The sequence below is a fragment of the Cupressus sempervirens genome, chromosome 7, assembly GCF_028749045.1.
Source record: "Cupressus sempervirens isolate cs-2001-9-10 chromosome 7, ASM2874904v1, whole genome shotgun sequence".
Lineage (NCBI taxonomy): Eukaryota > Viridiplantae > Streptophyta > Pinopsida > Cupressales > Cupressaceae > Cupressus > Cupressus sempervirens.
Window position 1 is genome coordinate 360,998,852 of NC_143124.1, and position 25,674 is coordinate 361,024,525.

Genomic DNA, 25,674 nt, shown 5'->3' on the forward strand with positions numbered 1-25,674 from the left:
TTAGTACTTGCACCTGTCACTCATCTTCCCAATGCTTTTCTACTCGGCATCCACTCGGCAGCTATACTTACTCAGCATCTACTCATTTTGTCAATAACTCAGCATCCAAAGAAGTTTCACTTGGCATCCAAAGACAACTTGGCATCATTTTTCAATTTTAGTCTTAGCATCTTTTCTCATGCAAATTTATACTTTGCTGTGCTTTTTCATGGTTTAGGGCTGATATTTGATACTTTCTTATGTATCAGCCCTATAGGCTTATCTTGTGATTAGTTAGATGAGAAATGATCACTTGACCTCATGGGTGAAGTGACCCTTTCATAGGATGTACTTGATCCATTCTTTGTCTGCCATGTCTTCTTCATGTTTGTTCTTATGTGTTCCACATCAACTTTTCTTTTCCCTTATATACTTAAGTCTTGAGTGCCTTGGCCTTTGTTGGACAATTTTTGCTGGCATGTCTAGTTTTCAAGCTACTGAAACAAGTAGTCTAGTTCAACCATCTTTTATAGTTCCCCTTGAAATGTGTTCTTATGCAATTCTGGGGTATATGTCCATACTCTTGACAATAATGACAACTATATTTGGTGTTATAATCCCAACGACAATGTCCTTCATTCTCTTTTGCTGGTTGATTTGCTATCCACATAGGCTTTAATCTGCATTCAAATGCCCTATGTCCATATTTATTGCAATTATGATAGTGTCCATTAAATCTTTGTGTCCTTGGGACTTTGGATCTGCAATCGTGTGTCATATGTCCTTGCATGTTGCACTTGTGACATGAATTCTTGCTCTTGGGTGTGTTTTGTTGATTGATTCTTCTACTCCTGCAAACACTAGCAGTATGCCCCTTTTTATTACAGTAATGAAAAATGGATTTAGAATCCTTACCTTTGTCACTTCTTTGCTCAACACTCTTTGATGATTCACCAACTTCAGTGCTGTTGTATCCAAGTCCTGATGTATCATGGGCAGATCTTCGGGATTTCAGCAGCTGTTCAAAGTACTTTATGACTTCGCTTGACTTGTTGAGATTCTCTACCATTTCTTTTTCTCTTTTCAATTCATTCTGCAATTTTTCATTATGCATCCTCAAAGTAGAGATCTCAATATCTTTCATATTAAGTTCATGATGAAGGTTCATTATTTGGGCAAGTGTATCCATCTGCATATTTGAGATCCTTGTTAATTCAGTACATTTTTTTTCCAGTCTATTTGCAAGATTCCTTTTTCCATCTTCCATCATGACTCTATCATCGACTGATCTTTTCTTTTGTTCAATGATTTCACATAACATTATGGCCTATGATTCATGTTCAGTCTTGAGAGATCTTATCTATTCTGCTTGAACTTTGTTTTTCTCCATCAGTTCTGCTATTGCTGCATCAAATTCTTTCGTGTCTCCATTGGCAAACACTTGTGTGGTATCAATCTCCTTGTAGTGTATATCATTTTCAGCTATGGCTATCTCCTTTATTCTTTTCAAAGATTTTCTTAATTCCACTCTTGCTTCTTCTACTTTTTGTAGAGAAAGATGCACATCTATCGCCTGGTTCTCAATGATCTTTCCGAGTTTGAAAACTTCCATCTTTAGATCTTTTCCTCCAAGCTGTTAGGCTCCATTTTTGAGAGAAACCATGCTCTAATACCAATTTTTGTAATATCTTATTGGAAAGAATGCTTCTAAGAGGGGGCAGGGGGGGGGGGGGGGGGGGGGGGGGGGTGTGAATCAAAAGTAATAACACTTGAGATTTTGGTAACCCAAAAATCCTCCAAGAATAAGAAGGTAAAACCGGGGTGGGGATAATACCCACAAAAATTACTGCAGCAATAATATTTAACCACTTCTGATGGTCTGCCCTGTTAAAAGGATTTAATCACTTGTTTAAAGGATCTACAAAATAGTTGTTAAGCTAACCTATCATCATAGGATTTCCTTTCTAATACAATGACTAAAGAATATTAGGTATAATAAACCTGATAGCTTACAATCCTTGATTGCTGAATACAGGCACTTGATCTGCTTTCTTCTGATCTTAATCCTCTGAGATCAGATATTCATTTGTATCCTCTACTTTTGTTTTGATTAACTGAATATTCTTTTGTTGGTCTCTTCCTCTAAGTCTTTTTATATTTCACTCTGAAAATAGTTTACTTTCCACACCTTCATCCCTTTTTTTTCTATATAATGAGACTTAGTCTTCCTTATAATGAAATTCAAAGACTTAGGGTTAGATGTGGATCTACAATCCATATTGAATCTCATTTTCCACTTATTCCTTATACTTCTATCATTGGTTGCATGCCTTCTCCATTTTTCTTATTGGCTACATGTAGATTGCATAGAAAATTTAAATGATTAGATCTTATCACTTAAATCTTTTGAGATTCATCATATATCAGCCATGAAAATGGTTTACATTTGAGTTTGTGAAGTTACAAACTCATATGATGATTCTGAGTTACTCGGCACTTACTGCTTCCTGATGCTCAGCACCTTCTATAACTCGGCTCCTGTATCATTCCTATCTTGCTTGGCATTGTTTATGACTCAGCAACTCAATATTGCTTGGCACTTGGATCATACATGGCACCTATAGTCACTCGGCACTTGATCTTCACTCGGCACCTGAAGGCTGCTTGGCACCTGAAGATCACTTAGCACCTGATGACTTTCCTGACTCGGCACAACCTATGACTCAGCATACATAGTGTACTCGACTTTAATGTAGAAAGTGGTTAAGTGTGTTGGCACTCAAGTGTCAAAACCATTTTTAGACGAACACAAGGTTCTCATTTGGGTGACCAATTGATAGGAGGTCCATGAATATTGCTTGATAAAGTTTATTGCTAATCAATATTGTATCAAAAATTCAAACTAATTAGGTATTGAATTAAACTTGATAAAAAAATGACAGAGAAGGAAAAATTTAAACATGAATAAGATCCTAAATCATATGACGATGACATATTGCAAATGATTAACTTATGCTTAAATAGTGATAAATTTTATTGTTAATCAATACTCTATCAAAGTTTCGAACAGATTAGGTATTGAATTTAATGTCATACATAAACATATCTAATTTAATGTCATACATGCACATATCTAATTTAATGTCATACATGAACATATCTAATTTAATGTCATACATGAAAAAATATATAATATAAAATGATAACCAATAATTTCATGTACATTAACAAACACATAATATATTATGATAACCAATAATGTCATAAGTCAAATAATGTCATACATCAAATATAAAATGTCATATACATCAAATGTGTATCAAATATGTCCACTGATGCCTATATATATACATGTCTAGATCAACTATATCTTTTCCTTCCCATGAGGGGAAGGAAACAAATCTCTCGACACCTTCTATCATCGTGTGGAGGGAGATGGTGGAGATGATGTGGTCCTCTTGACACGCTCGCTCATCCTCTTGTTGAGGCTCTTCTCCAACTTGAGCTGATACAAACAAAGTAGATATGAATTAATATTTATTATATGTTGAAATCTAATATATGTATACACAAAATTAATTATTTTCTTACTGCCATCAAATAGTCACTCTGTAAGTCCACCTCAAAGGCTCATGGATGATCAGGCGTGATGAGACCCTACAACAATTCAATAAATATAATCACTTATAAATAAAATTATAAATTTTGAGACTAAATATTATAAACAACTAAAATGAAGAAAATTCTTTCATACCTCAGTCAATGGCTGTGAGCTAGCCATAGTTGCAGCCACTCCACGATCAACAGACTGTTGGAGATGAGGAGGTGCATCCAATGTCATGAGCTGCATGTCATACAATAAATGTTACATGTAACATGAAACATGAAATAAATATAATCAAATAAATTAAATTAACATGAAACGACTATACCTGTACGAAGCTCATACGATGTCTATGCTCCGAGTCCATAGTAAAGGTTGAGGGTCCTGTGGAGAACTGATGCACATGCATAATTTTTTTGTCAATCCTTAATATTATTACTTAATAAATATATTTATTAATTAAAATGATTAAATCGATACATACCTCTAGACTCATGGAGGGGACAAAAAATGGACAGGTAGAGGATTGCTGCTAGGCCCGACAACACTCTGACCCTGAATTTTGAACAATGTCAATAGATGCTAATTAATTAATCATTCACTATACATATGAAATGTGATAAAATTAGTAAATTTTAATTTTAATTTACCTTTGTGTCAATTTCAAATGTGTCATTCAGGAATTGATCAGTGATGATCCCATCATCTGCACCATCTCTAGCATGAGTGCCAAATGTGCATAGGGATCTACATGAAGTGTACATGTGACCACAATGGAAAAAAGGCACCCCCTCAATTAATGGTCTAATGGAATGGATTAGGGTCTTTGTCAAAGCATTAATGGTCCCTAGAGTGCTGGCCTCTACATGTTCCTTCGCAACTGAAGGAATAGTCACATGCTCGTGTTGTGGCTTGACCACAGGTGCCCTAACTACATTAGGGTCATGACATGCTCCCGACCTCTCAAATGATGACCCCCTACCTCTACCCTGGGAGTCTAATATATCAAAATAATTGGGGATCTCCCCAAGGACAAACTCAAAATATAATTTCTTCAAAAAATACATGGGGACCTCGTGATTGTTGCAAAGAGGGGCATCAAAAACCATCCACCATCTATCCCAAAAATTATTTCTAATAACATTGTGTATGCACCAATGGATGGGGAACTGTTTAGTACCCTCTCTAATAGTATTTTTCTCACCAGGTTTTCTAAATAATGCACATATTCTACCTTTTGGTATTTATTTTTACTAACATCTTCATATGAAAATTTATTTGCATAAAATCTTTTTTGTCCATCTCTCTTAACCCAACAAATATCTAACTGACCACTAACTGAGGCTATCTGGGTCTTAATGGATTCGAGGGATGATGCCAATTGAGCCCTCATTGGATTCCTTTGTCCAAATTCTTTCAACTGAGCAATGAGTCCTTCTAATTCAGTTTTGCCTCTCTCTATTTCATTTATTATATTTTCTTGTGTGCCTTGTGGAGGTCTTGCAATTGGTTCAAGCTGTGGAATTTTTTGTTCTTCTTGAGGAGGGTTTTGGTTTTGAGGGTTTTGTGAATTTGCCGATTGATTATGTACATTTCTTGATAAAAAATCAATTGAAATCCAAATAAATAAACAAATCTAAATAAAAATTATAAAAACCCTACAAAAAAATATGGAAAACATATCAAACAATGCAAAGTTAAGTTTAGATCACATACGACATCAGCATGGGTGTGCTTGTGATCTTGAATTTTGCCAGCGAGGAGGCATATTGGCATAGGATGGTTAAAATGTTGGATTTTTTAACATGCGTGCATGGTGCTCTGCAGGAATGGTAAAAACCTCTGATGAAAATGATGGGTTGTGGGTGTGTAGCCCATCATATATAGAAATTTGATTTTTATAAAAGCGTGTAAGCGCTATAGTGTGTATGCGCTATAGTGCGTACGCGCTAAGATCTATAAAAGGGTATTTTTAGTTTTTGAAAAAAAATTGAGTTTTGATAGAGGAATGAGATTTGACCAAAATAGTTTTAGAGGTCCTAAAAGTAACATGGGCCTATGCTTTTATCCACATATATCATGGTTTCCCTTTTTTCTGAGTAGAAAGATTGTTGGAAATTTGAAAACAATTAAGGGGTAAATGTGAGTTTCAAAGTTTTCTTCACTTTCCATTTGTTAAGAGAGAAGAAACTACTCCTTGATGTATTTAAGTAACTAATGCTTTTTTAGTAGATATCCTTAATTATTAATTTTTACTAGTATTAAAATTTATAATATATTTAATTTTTTTAAAACAAGGGTAAGGAAACATATAGACTTCTTTATTCTTTTTATTTAGATATTTATTTTAATTGATCTTTGAGCGTCTCATTCATGAAACATATCTATTTATGTTGAAGTCATCTAAATAGAGATTGGTCAGTATTAGAGTTCGATGTGGAGTTGTAAAGATAATATGTTTTATATTAGCCAATGCTATGTTAAGCTTTAAGAAAATTTCCCTTGTACATACATAGAACATCTAGAGCTTCAAGATAGTTACAATTGAAAATTCATTTTATTTATTCTTCTCAACAATTAGTTGGATAGTATATAGAAACATTCATATATCTAATTGTGAGAATGAATATTGTGTTTAACTTATTAGAAATTTATTTTATTAATTTTCATATATGATAATATTTTTCAATCACCTAAGTTTGGGAAAATAGAATTATTGCCACACACACGCACACCCACACCTACACACATTGTAGATATAAGTGGATCTTTCAAGAAAACTAATTAGATATTTCTTTAAGCTATATTAAATACCATGTGCTCTTTTGTTAGTATGTACCACTAGATTACCCTTTTCAAAGAATGTTGTAATTATATTTGAGCTACCTTTTAATAAAAGATATTAATAAATTTATGCATGATGAGAATTAGTAAATAATATATGGTAGAAGAATGCTAAGTTGTTTCTTATTTATGTTCTTCAAATTGAGAATTTAATCAATCTCATACATAAATATCGTTATTTCCTTAGAGAGATGAAATTGTGTTTTATCTTTAATATTATTTTTTAGGGCACCTTGCATTCTTTTTTTCTCACTATAATAATAAATTCATTTTGTGGAATACCATAGTTTCTCATGGGTCCTTATTCAAGGATTTATATAGATATGAAGTGTGAATGTATACAAATTTATTCTTCCTTCCTTCAAGATACTATGAAAAATTAAAAGATAAGTGATATATTTTATAATGGCACTTCTATAAGTTTTCATGCCCTTAATTGAAAACTATTTGATTTTTATGACAAAAACAAATATAATAGTTTTTCCAATTCTCTACACATTATATAGATCTTTGCTTCCTTCCAAGTTATTATCTTTCATTGCTAGCTTGCTCTGAATCACATAGAACATAGAACCAAGCTTGTCTTACTATTTATCTAGCCAATAATCCTACATTTTTTACAAGAATATTTTACCTTTAGCAATAAAAGATGAATCTTTGTTATAAATACTAAGCTAATATTACATTACATTTATTGCAATTCATTACGTATGTAATCTAATGTGTATATTTTTCTCAATGTAAAATAATCTCAAAGAAGGGGATAAAGTTGTTGTTTTGGATTCATATGATGGTGATGTTATAGGTATTGAGTGAATTGATTCTCTATCTATTTTATATGGAGGCAACTTGAATGGAACTAGAGATGTTAATGTAGATATTATAAAGGTCACAAGTAATATTGTTCAACTTCCTTATGAAGACAAAATAGATGGAGTTCTTTGTCTAAAAAAGAAAGAGGGAAACTTTACATGGTGACCACTTAAGTATTTTCAAAATATGACATATTTGATCAATTTATTTATAATGTTCTATTTGTTAGAAATTTTGGCTCAGTTCTTTATATTGTAATATTTTTGATGTAACATTTAAAGACTCTAATCATCGAGGTTCATTTGGAAGACTTGGAAACTCTTAGACAATTTAAATTTTTTGTTTTATGTTTACATAATCTTTAGACAACTCTAACATATTATAACTTGTTTATGTGCATGATTCCTTCTTCTTTTTTTTCATATTTTCTTTCTTTACCATGATGATGAATATCTTTTAATTTGAGTGTGTCGTAGCTTGTCATGTGTAATAGTCTCATATGCTTTTATATTTTAATTTAAGTCTAATATTAATTTTTTTGTATTTTAAACATTATGCTCTTGAATAAATTCTTTATTTAATAACTATATTTACTACTAATTAATAGAAATGACCAATAAATGATAAATTAACTACTAAATAAATGAATGGTTAATAATAATAAACTACCAAATCAATTATAAAATATGGTATCAAATAAATTACCAAATATACTACTAAATATACCATCAAATATCCTATCAAAAAAGCTACCCAATATACTACTGGATAAGATACAAAAATTATCAAATAACTTACCAACTAATCTACCAGATATTCTACCAAATTAAATACCAAGTGACAACAATAAATGACCTAGTTAGTGACCAAATCAATATTTAAAATAGTTTAGTAATAAATTTGGCATGAAATAAATGATCACCCATAACCTATCATTGGTCAAATGATCAAAATTAGTCATATAAATACAATTTTGAGTAGTCTATATAGTCATATATTATTGTTTTTGCACTAGTGAGGCATTAGGATGATGCTTCCACCTTGTCAATCTTGATAAGTCATTCCCTACAATTGGCTCCTATAAGGTGAGTCATTTATCTTTTACATCCCATACTAACGATTTAGTTGCATTCTCATATTTAGAAAATTCTACTTCATAGTAAATATAAATATTCCTTGAATTATATCATTCTTTTATTATCGAAATGGTACAAATGGTCATGCATGAAGATGTACTATGAGGGTAATTCCTTGTTTGAGATACATGTCACTTAAGAGTTTTGAATATGAGATGAGGTACAAATATTTTCCCAAGGTTTGAAAGGTCTTTGTTGACATATGATGAATAAAAATATTATTTATGAGGACCACTCCTTTTGTTTTTATTAGGTGTTTAGTGGGATGGTGATATTTTAGGAGGTCTACTAAGACAACACTTTGTCACTAAGAGCTATTAGTGAGAGAGCATGTGGAAACATAAGGCATCCATCGGTGAAGGCTCCCATGAAGGAATTATCTTTCAAAGGAAGAGACTTTCTTTGTGGGGTGGTAAATATGAAATTAGAACTTATAACAAGGAAAAATGATGTTATAAAAGTGACTAGAGTCCTACTATACATGAAAAAATGAAAACAACAGAATTGGAAAACCTAACATGTAAGCCCACTAATTCTAATCATAATCCCTAAGTAAAAAAATAATTTTAAACATCACTCTATATTTCCCATCCTTATTAATTCATAAACAAATAAAATAGCATGCAAGATAGACTCAATTCTATTTTCCTACTATGTTTAAGATCTTGCATTGAGAATTTAAGTACTCTTAGTTTAATTAAAAAAAGCAAAACATGCTACTAGATAATATGAATTGGTTGATTAATGGAAACCTATGATAATGAGGATATGAATATTATGATATAGAAATATTAATTATGGAGGGAATATCATAGTAATGGGATCTATAGGATAATAGGTCTATATGGGTGTTTCTACTCCAAAAGCTCAAGTCTAGTTGTGTGCCAAATATAAGTATAAATTCTTAAATTTTATAAGCCTCATGATAATTAAAGGAAATTTTAAAGTGGTTTCTATGCGAATGGATAGGATATAAGATTATGTGAGAAGGTAATGAGATTAATTAACATGCATTAGAAAATGAGTAGTAAAATTGAGTAGGAGGTACAAATAATTGTCATATTCTATGCAACTTAAGCTGATTGACAGAAATGAAAAAATTGTTAATGAATTTATAAAATAATTTAAGTAATGTATTTTGTATATATAAGAAGAGGGATGTAGCAAATAGGCAATTCAATCAATAAAAAAAAAAAAAAATTGAAACAGAAAAAGCTTAATAATTTAGAATAAAAAGATGAATATCTATGTAAAAATACTAAATTAATAGATTAATGAATTAAATAAATAAATAGGAATATTTATTCAACTAATATATATATATATATATATATATATATATATATATATATATATATATATATATATATATATATATATATATATATATATATATATATATATATATATATATATTTGAAATTTATAAAGACATTTTCAGCTGTCAAGAAAAGTAAATAAAAAAAAAATTAGTTTAGTTTTAGACTATAGAATAGATCAAAATATCATACGACTATAATATGATATACCTTTAGAATTGCAATTGATATGATTTTTTTTATATATAATCTATAATAAAGAAAAATCCTTGATTAATTCTCCACCTATAACATTGATCAATACATTGGTAGTTTTGACCTCAATGTGTTTCTTCTTGACATTCTGTGTAAACACTTAGAGTGTTTAATTATGCTGAGAGGCGTTTTGTACAATCACAGCACAAATACCTAGCACGAGAATATGCCAAAAAAGATTTTCCATCAATAAAAAGAATTGGGAGCGGTTACAAAATTCCAAATTAAATATTAAAAAAGAATTCATGAAATTATAGCTGGCCGAAATAATAGGATGCCAAATGCAGGCCGAAATAATAGGCCCGAAATAATAGGGCCCAAAAAAGTAGGGCCTGAAAAAGTAGGATCTAAAAAAATAGGGCCCAAAAAAATAGGGCTCGAAAAAATAGTGGTGAAATAATTTCAATATGATTTTATTTTTTAAATATAATTTTGCATGCACATTCATGCTTATTTTTTGTGGGGAGTGGCGGAATTTGAAACAAATTCATGGAATTTGAAGAGACGTCTATTGGGGGATATGAGGAGCCTCTCAGAAGTTATAAAACCAAAGCTCCTCATTTCATTTTCATTTTATGTTTTTGCAGGAAGGGAGAGGTGGAGGTTATTGGAGGATTAGATTGGAGTTTTTGAATAGGAGTAGATTGAAGTTTTGGAGTAACATTTTTGCAGGTGAGATTTCTATTTTTTATTTACATTTTCATTTAGATTTAGATGTAGATGTAAATTGAAATTCAAAATTAGTTATAATATTATACTTTGATTTAGATTTCAATTTTAATTAATTTTATTTAGATTTAGAATTCTTTTCATAACTACTTAGGCTTGCATTTAATAGTTTAATCTCTTGCATGTTTGATATAGATTTAGATTTGTATTCAAAATCTATTTGATTTATATTTTATAATACTTTTCATTTACATATTTTAAAAGTACATGTTTCAAATTAGTTTTATATTTGCATGTTTCATATTAGTTTTAGATTTACATATTTCAAAATAGTTTTGGTTTGCATGTTTTAGATTTGAATGTTTCACAATAGTTTTACATTTGCATGTTTCTAAGTATTTATATTTTCATGTTTCAAAGCATAATTTTATCATTAATCTGGATGAGAATGCCACCATATCAATACAATTTAAATTTTTTTAAAGTTAATGATTTATTTAAAGTAGGGAAATCATATATTTACTATATATTTTATCATTATTAAATTATAATATAAAATAAACCAAAATTCTCAAAATAATAGCTAGCCAAAATAATATTAAGCCAAATGGATGCTGAAATAATAGGAACTGAAAAAATAAGGCCAAAAAAATAGAACCCAAGAAAATAGGGCTGAAATAACTTAATTAAAATTTTAAATATAAAACATTTTCTTTTTGTTAAATATATTTTTGTATGCACATTTATCCTTATTTTTTGTGAGGAGCGGGGGAATTTGAAACAAATTCATGGAATGTCAAAAGACATCTATTGGGGGATATGAGGGTTCTCTCATAAATTATAAAAAAAATGCTCCTTATTTCATTTCCATTTTGTGTTTTTGTAGGAGGAAGAGATGGAGATTATTGGAGCAATTAGAGTTTTTGAATAGGAGTAGATTAAAGTTTCATATAGTTTAGCCTTGTATGTTTGATTTAGATTGAGGATTCAAAAACTATTTGATTTAGATATTTGATAATACATTTCTTTTGCAAATTTTTAATGTGCATGTTTCAATTTAGTTTTACATTAGTTTTAGATTTGCATATTTCAAAATACTTTTGATTTTCATGTTTTAAATTTGTATGTTTCATAATAGTTTTATGTTTGCATGTTTCAAAATATTTATATTTTAAATGTTTCATAATTAAATTAAATCGTTGATGTGGACAAGAAGGTCACCTTATCAATAAAATTTGTATTTTATTAAAGTTAGTGATTAATTTAAAATAAATGAATCATATATTTAGTTTATATTTTGTCATTATTTAATTAGATTATATATAATTTTTCATTAATATTTATGTTTGTAATGTTTGAAAAGTGGAAGACAATGCCACCATATTTCAAACATTACAATCTAACTATTTCATTGGAAATAGTTTTGATTTTTATTTATGTTATTTTGAAAATTATTCACTTGAAAGAATTTATGTTAACTATTAATACTTTTTCATGATGATTATTTCTATATGTTGATTTTTGTTTATAAGTTTGCAGGTTACTATTTGAGTTATGGATACCTCGAATAGAGAATCAAACATTATTGGATACTAGAGCCTAACTACTTTAATGATCTCAAATGAGTTCTTTGAGATTGGGTTTGACAAATGCCTACAAGTAATTAAAGAGGCACACACGACTATAATTAAAGTTTTAGAGAAGCAATATTTCCAATTGACTATGTTGAGGAAATAGAAGAAATGCATATGGCAGATGCATAAAAATTTCTGTGTGTCACATATACAAAAGTGGATGGGTTTCCCTCAATGATGAAAGAAGTATTTCACAATCATTGTTCAAATAAAGGTCACAAAATAATCCTAATCATTGAAGAATGTGACATGTATTTACACCATCATAGATATATTTTTTTGTATATAGTTCATTCTTGTCTCCGATTTTAAATTTTTACTTCTAATTAGTTTTATTGGTAATTTTATTTCCCCATTGTTCAATGTAACTTTCATGGAGAAGAGAAAAAGAGAAAATAAATTTATTGTTGTACGAAAAATTTCTTCAATGGATGTGCCTACTAAATATATTAATTAAGAAACAAAATCATAAGTCTAAATAGATTCCTTAATGATAGGGAGATTTATTGATTACAATTCTTAATCATTGCAATAAAAATTGCATTAGCATTATTAAAAATTCAAAAATATATAATTTTATCACATCATCATGGAGAAATAATTTTAATAAAATTGAATCTTATATATTCTTTCACACTTTTAACATCATTTGAATTGTTGTGTTGGGACTTATAACTTCCCTTTCATGAATTAATTTTTCCACTATTCCAGTCATTTGTATAACATATATCCCAAATTTGACCATAGTTGTACTCCAACACTACACCTAAATCTCATACTTCCCTTAACCCTGTCCCTTATTTTAGTGTAACATTTAACCACTTATTAACCCTAACCATAACACCGAGTGTCATATAAATGAAATTGTAAAGCTTGGATCCTAACTTTAGCTCTTACTCTATATATGATTGTACTATTCATTTAGTAAATTATATACCTTAGACTATCCCCTATATGTACAAGTAACTAGGAATAATATTATATTTTTTTATAAGTGATAATATGTATATACAAACACCCAGAGAGAGAGAGAGAGAGAGAGAGAGAGAGAGAGAGAGAGAGAGAGAGAGAGAGAGAGAGAGCATATCTATAGACAAGAAGGAGCTCATATTATGTTTCTTATAGAGGCATGTTTTATGTAGAGAGAGAGAGAGAGAGAGAGAGAGAGAGAGAGAGAGAGAGAGAGAGAGAGAGAGAGAGAGAGAGAGAGAGAGAGAGAGAGAGAGAGAGAGAGAGAGAGAGAGAGATATTATGAGGTGTATCTAGAGAGAGAGAGAGAGAGAGAGATTAGGGGTGTATCTAGATAGCATAAAGGGAGATAGAGATTAGGAGGAGTATCTAGAAAGTAGGGTGGGAGAGAGAAGTGGGTGTATCTAGAGATTAGAGAGACAGATTAGGGGGGCATTACTAGAGACTACAGAGAGAGAGGGTGTATTTAGATAGTGGGGGGAGATATTAATAGGTGTAGTTAAAGCGAGAGAGGGAGGGAGAGAGAGGGGGGAGAGAGAAGGGGGGGGGGGGGGGGGGGGTGGAGGGATTACATTATTAAAAAGGTTAATAACTTGTATCACAATAGCGCTAATCATGGACATTATAATAGAACTAACCCACATTAAAATTTAACCTGTCAATTATCCTAACACCAAGGTAAAGTGTAATAATAACACTAACATCAGCTATAATATGATTAGTAACCCAAAAATTAACTTAACCACAATAATAACACAAATCCTAACTCTAACTCTAACTCTAACTAGATAATTATAATTTTAACCCTAACCCTAAATCTAACTCTAACCCTATCTCTAACTTTAATTCTCACCCTAACCCTAACCTTAAACCTTTATAATCCTAAATCTAATGCTAATTCTGACCCTAACCCTAATTCTAGCCCTAACCCTAAGCCTTACTATAACTCTAATCCTAACTCTAATTGTAACTCTAATGCTAATTCTAACCCTAAATCTAACCCTAATTTTAACCCATATTCTAACTCTAACCCTAACTCTAACTCCAACTCTATCTCTAACCCTAACCCTACCCCTACCCCTAATTCTAACCCTAACTCTAACTCTAACTCTAACCCTAACTATAATTATAACTCTAACTCTAATTGTAACACTAACACTAACCCTAACTCTAACCCTAACTATAACCCTAATCCTACCCATAATCCTAATCCTAACACTATATATAATGCTAATCCTAACCCTAACACTATATGTAACTCTAACTCTAATCCTAACCCTAATTTTAATCATATACCCAATCCAAATTCTAACCCTAAATCTAACTCTAAACCTAAATCTAATCCTAAATCTAACCCTAACTCTAGCCCTAACCCTAAATTTGACCCTAACCCCAACTCTATCTCCAACTTTAACTCTAACTTGATCCCTAACTCCAACTCTAATTCTAACCCTAACCCTAACCCTAACCCTAGCATCAATTCTAGCCCCAATTCTAACTCTAACACTAACACTAACACTAACACTAACACTAACACTAACACTAACACTAACACTAAAACTAACACTAATTATAACCCTAACCCTAATGCTAACCCTAACTCTAACCATAACCCTTATGCTAACCATAATCCTAGCCCTAATTCTAACCCTACCTCTAACTCCAACTCTTGTTCTAATTCTAACTCTAACTCTGACTCTAGCTCTAATCCTACCTCTAAATCTAACCCTAACCCTAACCCTAATTCTAACCTTAACTTTATTTGTAACCTTGATTCTAGCCCTAACTCTAATTGTTACCCTTACCCTAACTCTAGCTTTAACTCAATCTATAACCCTAATTATATTTGTAACCCTAATTCTAACCCTAACCCTAATTCTAACTCTAACTCTAATTGCAACTCTAATTCTACCCCTAATCCTAACCCAAACCTATATAGCCCTAACTCTAACCCTAATTCTAGCCCTAACCCTAATTCTAGCTCTAACCCTAACCTAATTCTAACCCTAACTATAACTCTATTCCTAACTCTAACCCTAACTATAACTCTAACTCAAATTCTTACCCTAACCCTAACCCTAACCCTAATTCTAACCCCAACTCTAACTCTAATGCTAATTCTAATCCTAACCCTAATTCTAACCCCGATTCTTACCCTAAATCTAACTCTTACTCTAACTCTAACCCTAACTCTGACTCTAACTTTATCCCTAATTCTAACCCTACCCCTAATTCTAACCCTAACTCTAACTCTGACTCTTTTTGTAACCCTAACCCCAATATTAACCCTAACCCTAACTTTGACTATAAACCTACCCCTAATCCTAACCATAACACTATATATAACTCTAACTCTAACAGTAAGCCTAATTCTAATCCTAGTCCTAATCCTAGCCCTAACTCTTACCCTAACCCAAAATCTAATAAGGTAACTTCAACCGTACCCTAATCTAACCTTGATCACAACTCTATCTCTAACTTTAACTCTAACTCTAACTTGAACCCTAGCTCTAACTCTAATTCTAACTCTAACTCTTATACTAACACTAACACTAACACCTCATCTAATTTTAACTCTTACTCTAATTTCAACCCCAACCCTAATGCTAATCCTAACCATAACCCTAACACTAACCCTAACCCTAACCCTAATGCTAACCATAACCATAACCACAACCCTAACACTAACCATAACCCTAACTCTAACACTTATTCTAATGCTAACCTTAATTCTAACCCTAAATATAACCCTAACTCTAACTCTAACTCTAACTCCAACCCTTATTCTAACTCTATCTCTAACCCTAACCCTAACTCTTATTCTAACCCTAACACCAACCCTAACTATATTTGTAACCCTAATTCTAACCCTCACCCTAATTCTTACCCTTACCCTAACCCTAACTCTATCTCTAATCCTAACTATATTTCTAACCCTAACCCTAATCCCAACTCTATCTCTAATTTTAAACCTTACCCTAACCCTAACTCTAACTCTAACCCTAACTATAACCCTAACCCTGATCCTTACTCTAGCTCTAATTGTAAACCTAACCCTAACAAGAATCCTAACTCTAATTCAAACCCTATCCCTTACCCTAATTTTCACCCTGATGCTAACCCTAACTCTAACTCTAACCCTAACCCTAACCTTAAAACTAACCCTAACCTTAATTCTAACCTTAACCCTAACCTTAACTCTAACTCTAACCCTAACCCTAACCTTAAGCTTAACACTAACCTTAACCTTAAACATTAATTTGTCCCTAACTCTAACCCTAAATCCAACTCTACCATAATTGGACTCTAACCATAACCCTAACCCTAACTTTAATCTTGGCTCAAAACTTTTCCCTAACCATAACTCTAGAACCTTAACCCTTACTTAAGCCCTAACCCTAGCCCTAACCCTAACCCTAACCTTGGCCCTACTATAACCATAACCATAACCATAACCATAAGTCTAACCCTAACCTTAACCATGAGCATAACTCTAACCCTAAACTTAACCATAAACATAACTCTATCCCTAACTCTAACCCTAAATCTAACTCTACCATAACTAGACTCTAACCCTAACCCTAACCCTAATTTTAATCCTAACTAAAACCCTAACCCTAATCCTAAATCTAACCTTAACCCTGACTCAAACCCTAACCCTATCCCTATAATAACCCTAACTTGAGCCCTATAATAACCCTAACCCTAACCATAACCATAACCATAACCATAACTCTAACCCTAACCTTAACCATGAGCATAACTCTAACCTTTAACTCTAACCCTAAATCTAACTCTACCATAATTGGACTCTAACCGTAACCCTAACCCTTACTTTAATCATGACTCAAACCCTAACCTTGACTCTAACCTTAACCTTGACTCAAACCCTAACCCTAGCCTTACTATAACACTAACCCTAACCATAACCATAACTCTAACCCTAACCTTAACTATGACCATAACTTTAACCCTAACCTTAACCATAAACATAACTCTAATCTAAACCTTAACCATAACCATAACTCTAACCCTAACCTTAACCATAAACATAACTCTAACCCTAACCTTAACCATAACTCAAACCCTAAACCTAACTCCAAGTCTAACCCTAATGCTAACCCTAACCCTTATTCTATCCCTAAGGTTAACATTAACTATAATGGTAACTTTGTCCCTAACCATATATCTATGTTTGACTATAACATTTTACATTACAATATGCCAAAAAGAAAATTACTTTTTTTAAACCACAATCCTACCCCTAACTCTAACCCTAAATATAACCCTAATAGTAAATCTAACTCTACCATAATTAGACTCTATACCTAACCCTAATCCTTAGTTTAACCTTCACTAAAATTGTAACCTAACCCTAACTCTAACCTTAACCCTAACTCAAAACTCTAACTCTAACATTAACCCTTACTTTAATCTAGATGAAAACCATAGCCCTAACCCTAACCCTAACCTTAACCTTGAGTCAAACCCTTACCCTAACATTAACCTTGATGTAACTCTATATACAACCCTAACCCTAAATATAAACCTAACCTTAACCATCACCCTAAAACTAACCCTTTCTCTACCCCTTTCTATAACTCTAATCATAAATCTAATTTTAACCCTAACCCTAATCCTAATTTTAACCCTAATTATAACCCTAATTTCAACTCTAACTCTAGCCCTTATTCGAGCTCCAATTCTAACTCTACCTCTAACTCAAACCCTAACTCTAATTCTAATCCTAACCCTAACTATATTTTTAACCTAAACCCTTATTCTTCCCTCGCCCTTACCTTAACCCTAACCCTAACTCTAATTCTAACCCTAACTATATTTGTAACCCAAATTCTAGCCCTAATCCTAACATTAACTCTAACTCTAATTCTAAACCTAACCCTAACTATAACCCTAACAAGATTTGTAATCCTAAAACTAACCCTAGCCCTAACCCTAATGCTAATCTTGACTCTAATTGTAAGTCTATTCCTAACCATAACTCTGACCCTATCCATAACTCAAACCCTAACAATAGCCCCAACCCTAACACTAACCATAACCCTAACTATAACTCTACTCTTCAATATAACATTTTACATAACAATATGCTTAGAATAAAACTATATTAAAGTGATGCAAATAAACACCATATATAGAATTAAAAAATAAAATATTCAAGAATAATTTTATAGTAAGTTTACACTATTATATTTTTATAGTAAGTTTATACAATTGTATTTAAAAAGAAATAAATAATTCAGCACTAACCTTAAAAAAATAGAAAAAAATTTAAAAATACTTTTCTTGTTGCGCCACGATTGCCACTAGCTTATATATACCTCTATATATATTACACCGAGAGTAATCATTCTCGAGGCGCCTATTTTCATTTTCATAAATCGCAACTATGATTAAAATAACCTTGGGATTAAATGAAAATAGGCTCCTTGAGAATGATTACTCTTGGCATAATATATATAGAGGTATATATAAGCTAGTCTTTATAATAGTTGTAGATTTTGATATATTATAATTTCTAATTCATAGTAATTCTATTTAGAAGGGATTCCTATGCCATAATCCCATAACTAGAACAACAATTAATAAAATTGAAATATAATCAATAGAACATAAATATATAGGAAATAATATAAATATACATATCTACAAGAGTCATGACTCAATGAAAACTCATCTTGATCAAGTATGTATTTTAAGTTTCAATCAAGGTGTTATTTAAATCAATTCAATTGAACAAAGATTGCATTTATCACAAAAAGATGAATATACTTTAATTACTAATATATATTAATTTTTTTATGTCAAATAATAAAATACATAAAATTGAATCATTATGATTTAGAAACTTATGCTTTCTATAAATAAAAATGGGAGAATCTTATGCTACGAAAACCTTATAGATTCTATAAGATTTAAAAAAAAGAACACAAATGAGAACAAAATATAGTAACGATCTTATCAATACTAAATACCACCCTATTATCTTTAATTTCTCTTGATCTAATTTATGTCAATATGGAAATATTATTTTAATGAATTATTTTATTATTATTATTTGAAGCCCTATTAGAATACTTTTATTCGTCATCCAATAATTTTACATATCTAGTGAGATATGTGTACCATAACATAATCTTAATTATATAAGATATATGTACCTTATGTGTACTTATTCATCATGCATTGGTTTTGTAGGCTTGCAATGTCCTTTTTGCGCCTATCTTTTCTATGTTTAGAGAATAGAGAGGTTGAGATATCATCTACTAAGGTGATGATATTCTATGAGGGCAAATTCGGTGGTCAAAAGGACATGTCTATTCCTTATGCCATTGTTTAGAAGGTGGGGTGGTTTCAAATATTTTCTATTTTGGGGCTCTTCTCGCTCTCTATTTTACCTATTGAGCTTTTAGAAGATGTTTGATGCAGAAGGGAGCTATGTTGGGAGAAGTTCAACTATGTTGGGTTTTAGATCCTTGTCAAAATATGGATGTAATGGATTTTTGGGCCCCATTAAAAAATTCTTATCACTTCTTAAGGATCTAGATGTTTTTTAAAATACATACTCTTAGATGGTTGGTCATACTATATTTAAAGATATTGGCTATGTTTCAGAGTTGGGAGGTTGCCCCTCCTTTTCCCTTATGATCTAGCAGATCTTGATATGTCTTGGTTTGTCCTTTTTGGCATATGCTTGCAACCCATGCTTTAATTATTTTCCATCTTCCTATTCTTTTACTTCTAGTAGTCATTGATTGGTTTTTTATTATTGATGTGTTATTGAATATCTATCTACAATGTTCCATCTATGTTAGATTTCAAATCCCTTGTAAAATTTGAATATAATGGGTTTTAGGGCTCCACCAAAACCTATTTTCCTAATAAATAAATAAAATATTTATAACCATCGTTCCATGTTTGCATTCTAGTAGAAAATCTTAAGATAAAATATGAACAATGCAAATGAATGTTCCAGTGCTAATAGATCCTTCTAACAATGATAGAATAAGAAGCCTTTCCTATATAAGAAACTAATATATCATTTAGAATATTCATTACATGTAGATTATAAGAGCACACATTATTATAATTAAAACTAATAGATAGACATGTAACTCTTATAAATTAAAAATAAATTAAATAATTTATATTTTAGAACATCAATTTTTTAATAGACATGAATCCTCTTAAGTGTATTTCCTATTTGAAATATTTTTTTCTCATAATATCCAATTCTTCTATTCCATATATATTTCATTGAAATAAATCAATTGAACAAAATCTCTTTCACAACTACAAGACCCTTTCCTTTATTATTAAAAATATTTTTGCAAACATAAACAATTACTTGTAATAAGAAATGAAGTTATGCAAACCTTGATAAGATAATATCTTTAAAAACCCTTATACACATGATATCTAAAACCTCTAAAATTAGAAAAGATCTTAATATAATCACTACATTCAAATTGCATTTGGCAATATTATTTGTGAATAATTATGTGATGTTTTTATTTAAACTATTTAAATGAATATATGCATGTAGATAGTTATCCTTATTTCAACTATTTTATGAAAAGTTATATTGGAACTCTTCCGACACATAAAAATATTCATATCATTATTTGATGAGTGGTCTATAAAAACCCATGTCATAACTAGCTATATTAGAAAATACCATAACAAATCCTCATTTAGGAGAAGAATAATTAAAGCATCACCTTATATTTCGGTATGAGGAGCACACCTTACAAGAAAAGTAATAAAATTTAAATACTCATAAAAAATTTTCAAACCAAAGCCTGTAAAATGATGATTAAATGACATAATCAATTATTCAATGTAGGTTCATAACTAAAATAAGCCTTGGAGTACTCTTCCCTAGACAATCATTTATCTTGTGACAATTTTTAATCTTGAACCCATTTTTCTTTTATTTGTTACATATACCAAAATAAAAATAGTCTTGTAAGATTCTATTAAAAAAGACTCATTAGATTAAAAGTAGTGTATTGAAAAAGTATATAATAATCTCCCACACCTATAGATTATCAAGCAAACATTAAATAAACTATCAATATTTATTGAAATAAATATTAAAACTTAATAATAAATAATTTCAAGAAAGAGAATATTTAAATAGCTCAATTAGAATTGAAGCTCTTCCATATACAAGAAATAACAATTAGTAAACGTATTCATAAGAAAAATGAAACGAATGAAAAATTAAAAAATCAATCTTTTGCATCGTTGACACCCTCTCATGCAGCCTTTATTCTCCCCTCAATTTAAATAATTCTATCTTATTTGTTAGCACAATGTTCTCACTGTCAAATATCCATTACGAATATTTTCCATTATAAAAACATTATCAGTATGATCCGGGCTAAATAAAACTCTCTTCACCCTCCTCGCCAGTCTTGTCTACCACAAGTGTCGCTTTGGAAGAGGCTATTCTCAAGGCTTCATTAGTTCCTCTTTTGTAGTTATAAGACCAAGCCAAGGTCAAGAATACAACATAGTTTATGATACTCAGAACTACTAAAAGAGCATAGTAGTAATCTAATCTTGAAGCATTCAGGTTATTCAGTATCCAACTTTTGTGTCCGTGTCTTCCAGTAATGTTACTCACAATAGTTAGAATACCGCTACTGAGAAACGAGCCAATTCCATTAGAGGATGCACTAATTGCGTTTCCCAAACTTCGCATACTTTGTGGAGCTTGATCATAAAAAAATTCCAGTTTACCCACTTCAACCAAGGCTTCTGATATTCCCATTATTACTAGCTGTGGAATAAGAATAGAGAAAGATAAAGGAACTTTTGCATCCTTATCATCTGCAATTCCATGGCTCTGAATCACATCTCGCCTTACGATTTCTGCTACAACAGCCGCTACCATAGCAATGCTCTGAAGAAACATACCAACACCAATTCGCTGTAGCATAGTTATTCCTCGTGGATTTCCAGTCAATCTTCTGAAAAGTGGGATTATGAGGCGATCATAAATTGGTATCGTTAATAGTAGTGGTATTTGAAGAAAAATACCAATACTGCCAGAGGGAATCTCAAACGTAGAGCCCAAATGCCTATCCATTCTCATTGCCTGCTTGGTAGAAAACGTTATACATTGTACTAATATTGTACTAGGCAATATGACTGTCAGCCAAATTGGAAGAACTCTTATCATCTGCTTTGTCTCTTCTATATCAGGATTTGGATTCCTCGAATCTAAGAATGCCTCTTTCTCTGAACATCTGCCATACACAAATGCAGGCATCCTTTATGTATCCGCATATATTTCTTTTATCACACGAAAATTAAAATTTTCACAAACCTCTCATGCATAGTGTGGTCTTTTGACTCCACATTATGTACGCAAGGCGCATCTGTAGTTAACTGCATTTTCCGGTATTGGAGCATCCTAGGAATTACTTTCCCTATTCGCTGAAGTGGGCTACCTGCAACAGATTTGTATCTATACATCGGAGAACCCATCAAGAACACAACATAAGCAATTAATAACAATCCAGTGATAGCTCCATAGCCCATTCCCCAACTGATGTTGTCTTGAATATAGACAATAAATGTCTGACCTAATAGACCTCCAAAGAAAGCTATAAAAAACCACCAATTGAAAAAGGAGTTCTTGTGCAGTTTTTCCTTAGGATGGAAATCATCGAACTGATCCGCACCAAAGGTGGAGAGATTTGGTCTTATTCCTCCTTCACCCACAGCAAGAAGATATAAAGCAAAATAAAAAATACCAACTTGCAGAAATGAAGCCTTTTCACATCCTTCATTTGATGGGCATTCTGGTGGTTTTAAGGACTTCACCGACACTGCTAGCGTCAAAATCCCCATTCCCTGCCCCAAATATGAATGGCAAATTAAACCCCAAAAGGAAAGGAAATCAATACATTAATATTAATTTGGAGATCCGGGTTTCACTGCAAATAATTCATATATTATAGGGAACACAATAACTTTCTATACAAAATATGATAGTCTATACATTTCCCTTTAATACTATCAATGTATTAGTACTATCAATGCATAAACACAAAGGAGCAAACTCATAATGAGAAAATACCAGTATATAGATGCATGAACTGGTGGCAAATGTCCAAAAGCGTCCCAAATAAGTATCACCAATGTACGCTCCAAGTAAGGGAGTGAGAAAAAGCGTTCCCATCCAGTTGCTGACACTATTGGAGGAAGAGACAGTGCCTTGATGCAGCTTGGTCGTCAGATACACCATTAAGTTTGCCAAAACAGAAAAGAGAGCCAACTTTTCAACAAGTTCGTAGCCTGAAAGTAGAAACTCAATAAGCACTAACTTGTTCAGAAAAGTAAAACTACAAATGAAACCCCAAAAAAATTGTTAAGATTAACATTTTCATACCAATAATCAGAGAAAAAGCTCTCCAGCCTCCTGTCTTTGCTCTTACACAAAGTTTTCCATTGGAATCAACTGAGCCGTCAAAAACAAACTCTTCTTCATTATTCATCAGTGGTCTGTAGTCAGCCATTTAGAAAGGTTAAGGGTAAATTATAGGATGCTTCTCTATATAACTCATTTTGTTCTCTCGATGACAATTCACACCGAGTACCTGCAAAAAAATAAAATGCTTTAAAAGTGGTCAATTTGTATTTTGGTAGACGATGAGTGCATTCGAATAGATATCTGTTGGATGGAATATATGATTAAACTCGTGGATACATGAACGACAAAACGCATTACACTCTACTTCAGTTCATCTACGTCAGAGAAGTTTGTGGTTACGCACTTCTTTATTATTAATAAGAAACACAAAGACAAAAAATGAACGTATATATCAACTCGTATCCTGAGAGTGGGAATCTTTGGAGATTGATGTAATATTTAATCGTCAGCATTTGAACTCTCAACTTTTATTAACTTTTATTAATTTGGCCGGCAATCATATCAACTTTTATTAAAGCCACTGAAACTCCAATGTTATCGTATGGCGCAATCTCTGCAGGAATCTTTTGAGATTGATTTTATAGCAATAACCCATGTGAGTCGCAGTAGTCTTGTCTTACTCATTTCCCAATGCCGGTTTCCATAATATTTTATGGAATGCTGTATTATAGGTTTAAAAAATAATTTCTTTGAAAACCAGTGGAGAGTTTTCATTGATATAAGTATCACTAGTCTTGTAGATATTTTTGTGATATGTGGAGTTTAAATTATTTTTTAGATGTCAATGGTTTCTTTCTATCGTCTTCAAATGCAGTTTAATTACTTATAATATATTTTTCAACTTCTTGATATAATTCAGTATAATTCAATAAAATGAAATAATAAAATACTGCTGATTTTAAAAGGCATCTGATATCCACTTAAATAGACTTATACAATTGCCTCAGTAGTTCTGTTAAAAATTTTTAGTACTAGTACACATATGAATCAATTGTGAAATAAATAACTGAAAAATATTAGCTATTAGTACACACAACTTATTAAAAGAATTGTAATTGCAATTTTTTCCAAAAATTAGACAAAGAATGCATGCTATTAGAATTTACTGTCATTGCATACCATTGGTAGAAAGCTGTTGGATATCACTATAATAAGAATAAATTATTAGTTTAGAGGGTGCTTTAAGTGTTTTGGGAACTTCATGTTTTATCTGCCTGTGTGCCACCAACGAATAAATGTATGTTTGGTTGTACATTAATGCCCATCAAGTGCAATGTCATTAAGACCTAAATACATGGTTTGGTTGCACATTAACGTCCATCAGTAGCAGTTAAGAAGGTACGGAGAAATAATATTGAAATATTTGCTGTTCAGTTTTCAAATTTGATATTTTGGTCAATTTTATACAACGAAGCATTATGTAAATAATTTTGTCATGTTGAATAGAAGCCGTCACTTTCAGTTATCACCTCTATGCACCACAAAATGGCATCACACCTTGCTTAGGAAAGAAACAATATATCAACAATATTTACACAAGCCATCATTAGAAAGAAGAGGGAAAACAAGTAATAAATCGTAGTCTTCGAAGCATACGAAGCAGCTAGCAAAGTGTTTGTCTCAACCAAGTTAACGTAATTGCGTAAATTCTATGGCCAAGTTAACGAAGAATTGCTAGATCATATTAGTTTTGGAATAACCATAGAAAGGGAAACTGTGGTCACACAAAAGATGAAAACAGATTTTACAGAAAGCTTTAGAATTTCACTTTCGTGTAGACTTGTGTTATGTTTTTAAAGGTTTGTAAAAGTGATTTTAGTATAAATTTTCACATTAAAATTAATAGAAGTATTCATGGATACTAATGACAACCATTAAATCAGCTAATACTATTAAAACAAACTCTAATTGTTTTCATTGATATATTCTTTTATTTTATATTTATTTAAATATGCAGATTTCTTCTTAACAACGTGACTTAGAT

General features: G+C 31.4%; 1 protein-coding gene across 1 annotated transcript; it reads right to left on the reverse strand.

Annotated features, from left to right (window-relative positions):
• Positions 1-21,467: 21,467 nt before the first annotated feature.
• On the reverse strand, positions 21,468-23,886 carry LOC149546975 (protein NRT1/ PTR FAMILY 5.3-like). Its single transcript, XM_089794691.1, has 4 exons — positions 23,649-23,886; positions 23,337-23,554; positions 22,581-23,110; positions 21,468-22,500 (listed from the first exon to the last, which is right to left on the reverse strand). The coding sequence occupies exons 1-4, from the start codon at positions 23,773-23,775 to the stop codon at positions 21,630-21,632; spliced, it is 1,746 nt and encodes a 581-aa protein (XP_089650817.1). The 5' UTR covers positions 23,776-23,886; the 3' UTR covers positions 21,468-21,629.
• Between the last annotated feature and the right edge of the window lie 1,788 nt (positions 23,887-25,674).

What these genes read in the sequence shown, in the direction of transcription:
- LOC149546975 (XM_089794691.1), bottom strand. Translation starts at nt 23,775, where the DNA reads ATGGCTGACTACAGACCACTGATGAATAATGAAGAAGAGTTTGTTTTT. An exon ending in AGCTTTTTCTCTGATTATTG is followed by an intron (nt 23,555 to 23,648) that starts GTATGAAAATGT and finishes TTCTACTTTCAG; the next exon opens with GCTACGAACTTGTTGAAAAG. An exon ending in GTTCATGCATCTATATACTG is followed by an intron (nt 23,111 to 23,336) that starts GTATTTTCTCAT and finishes TATTTGGGGCAG; the next exon opens with GGAATGGGGATTTTGACGCT.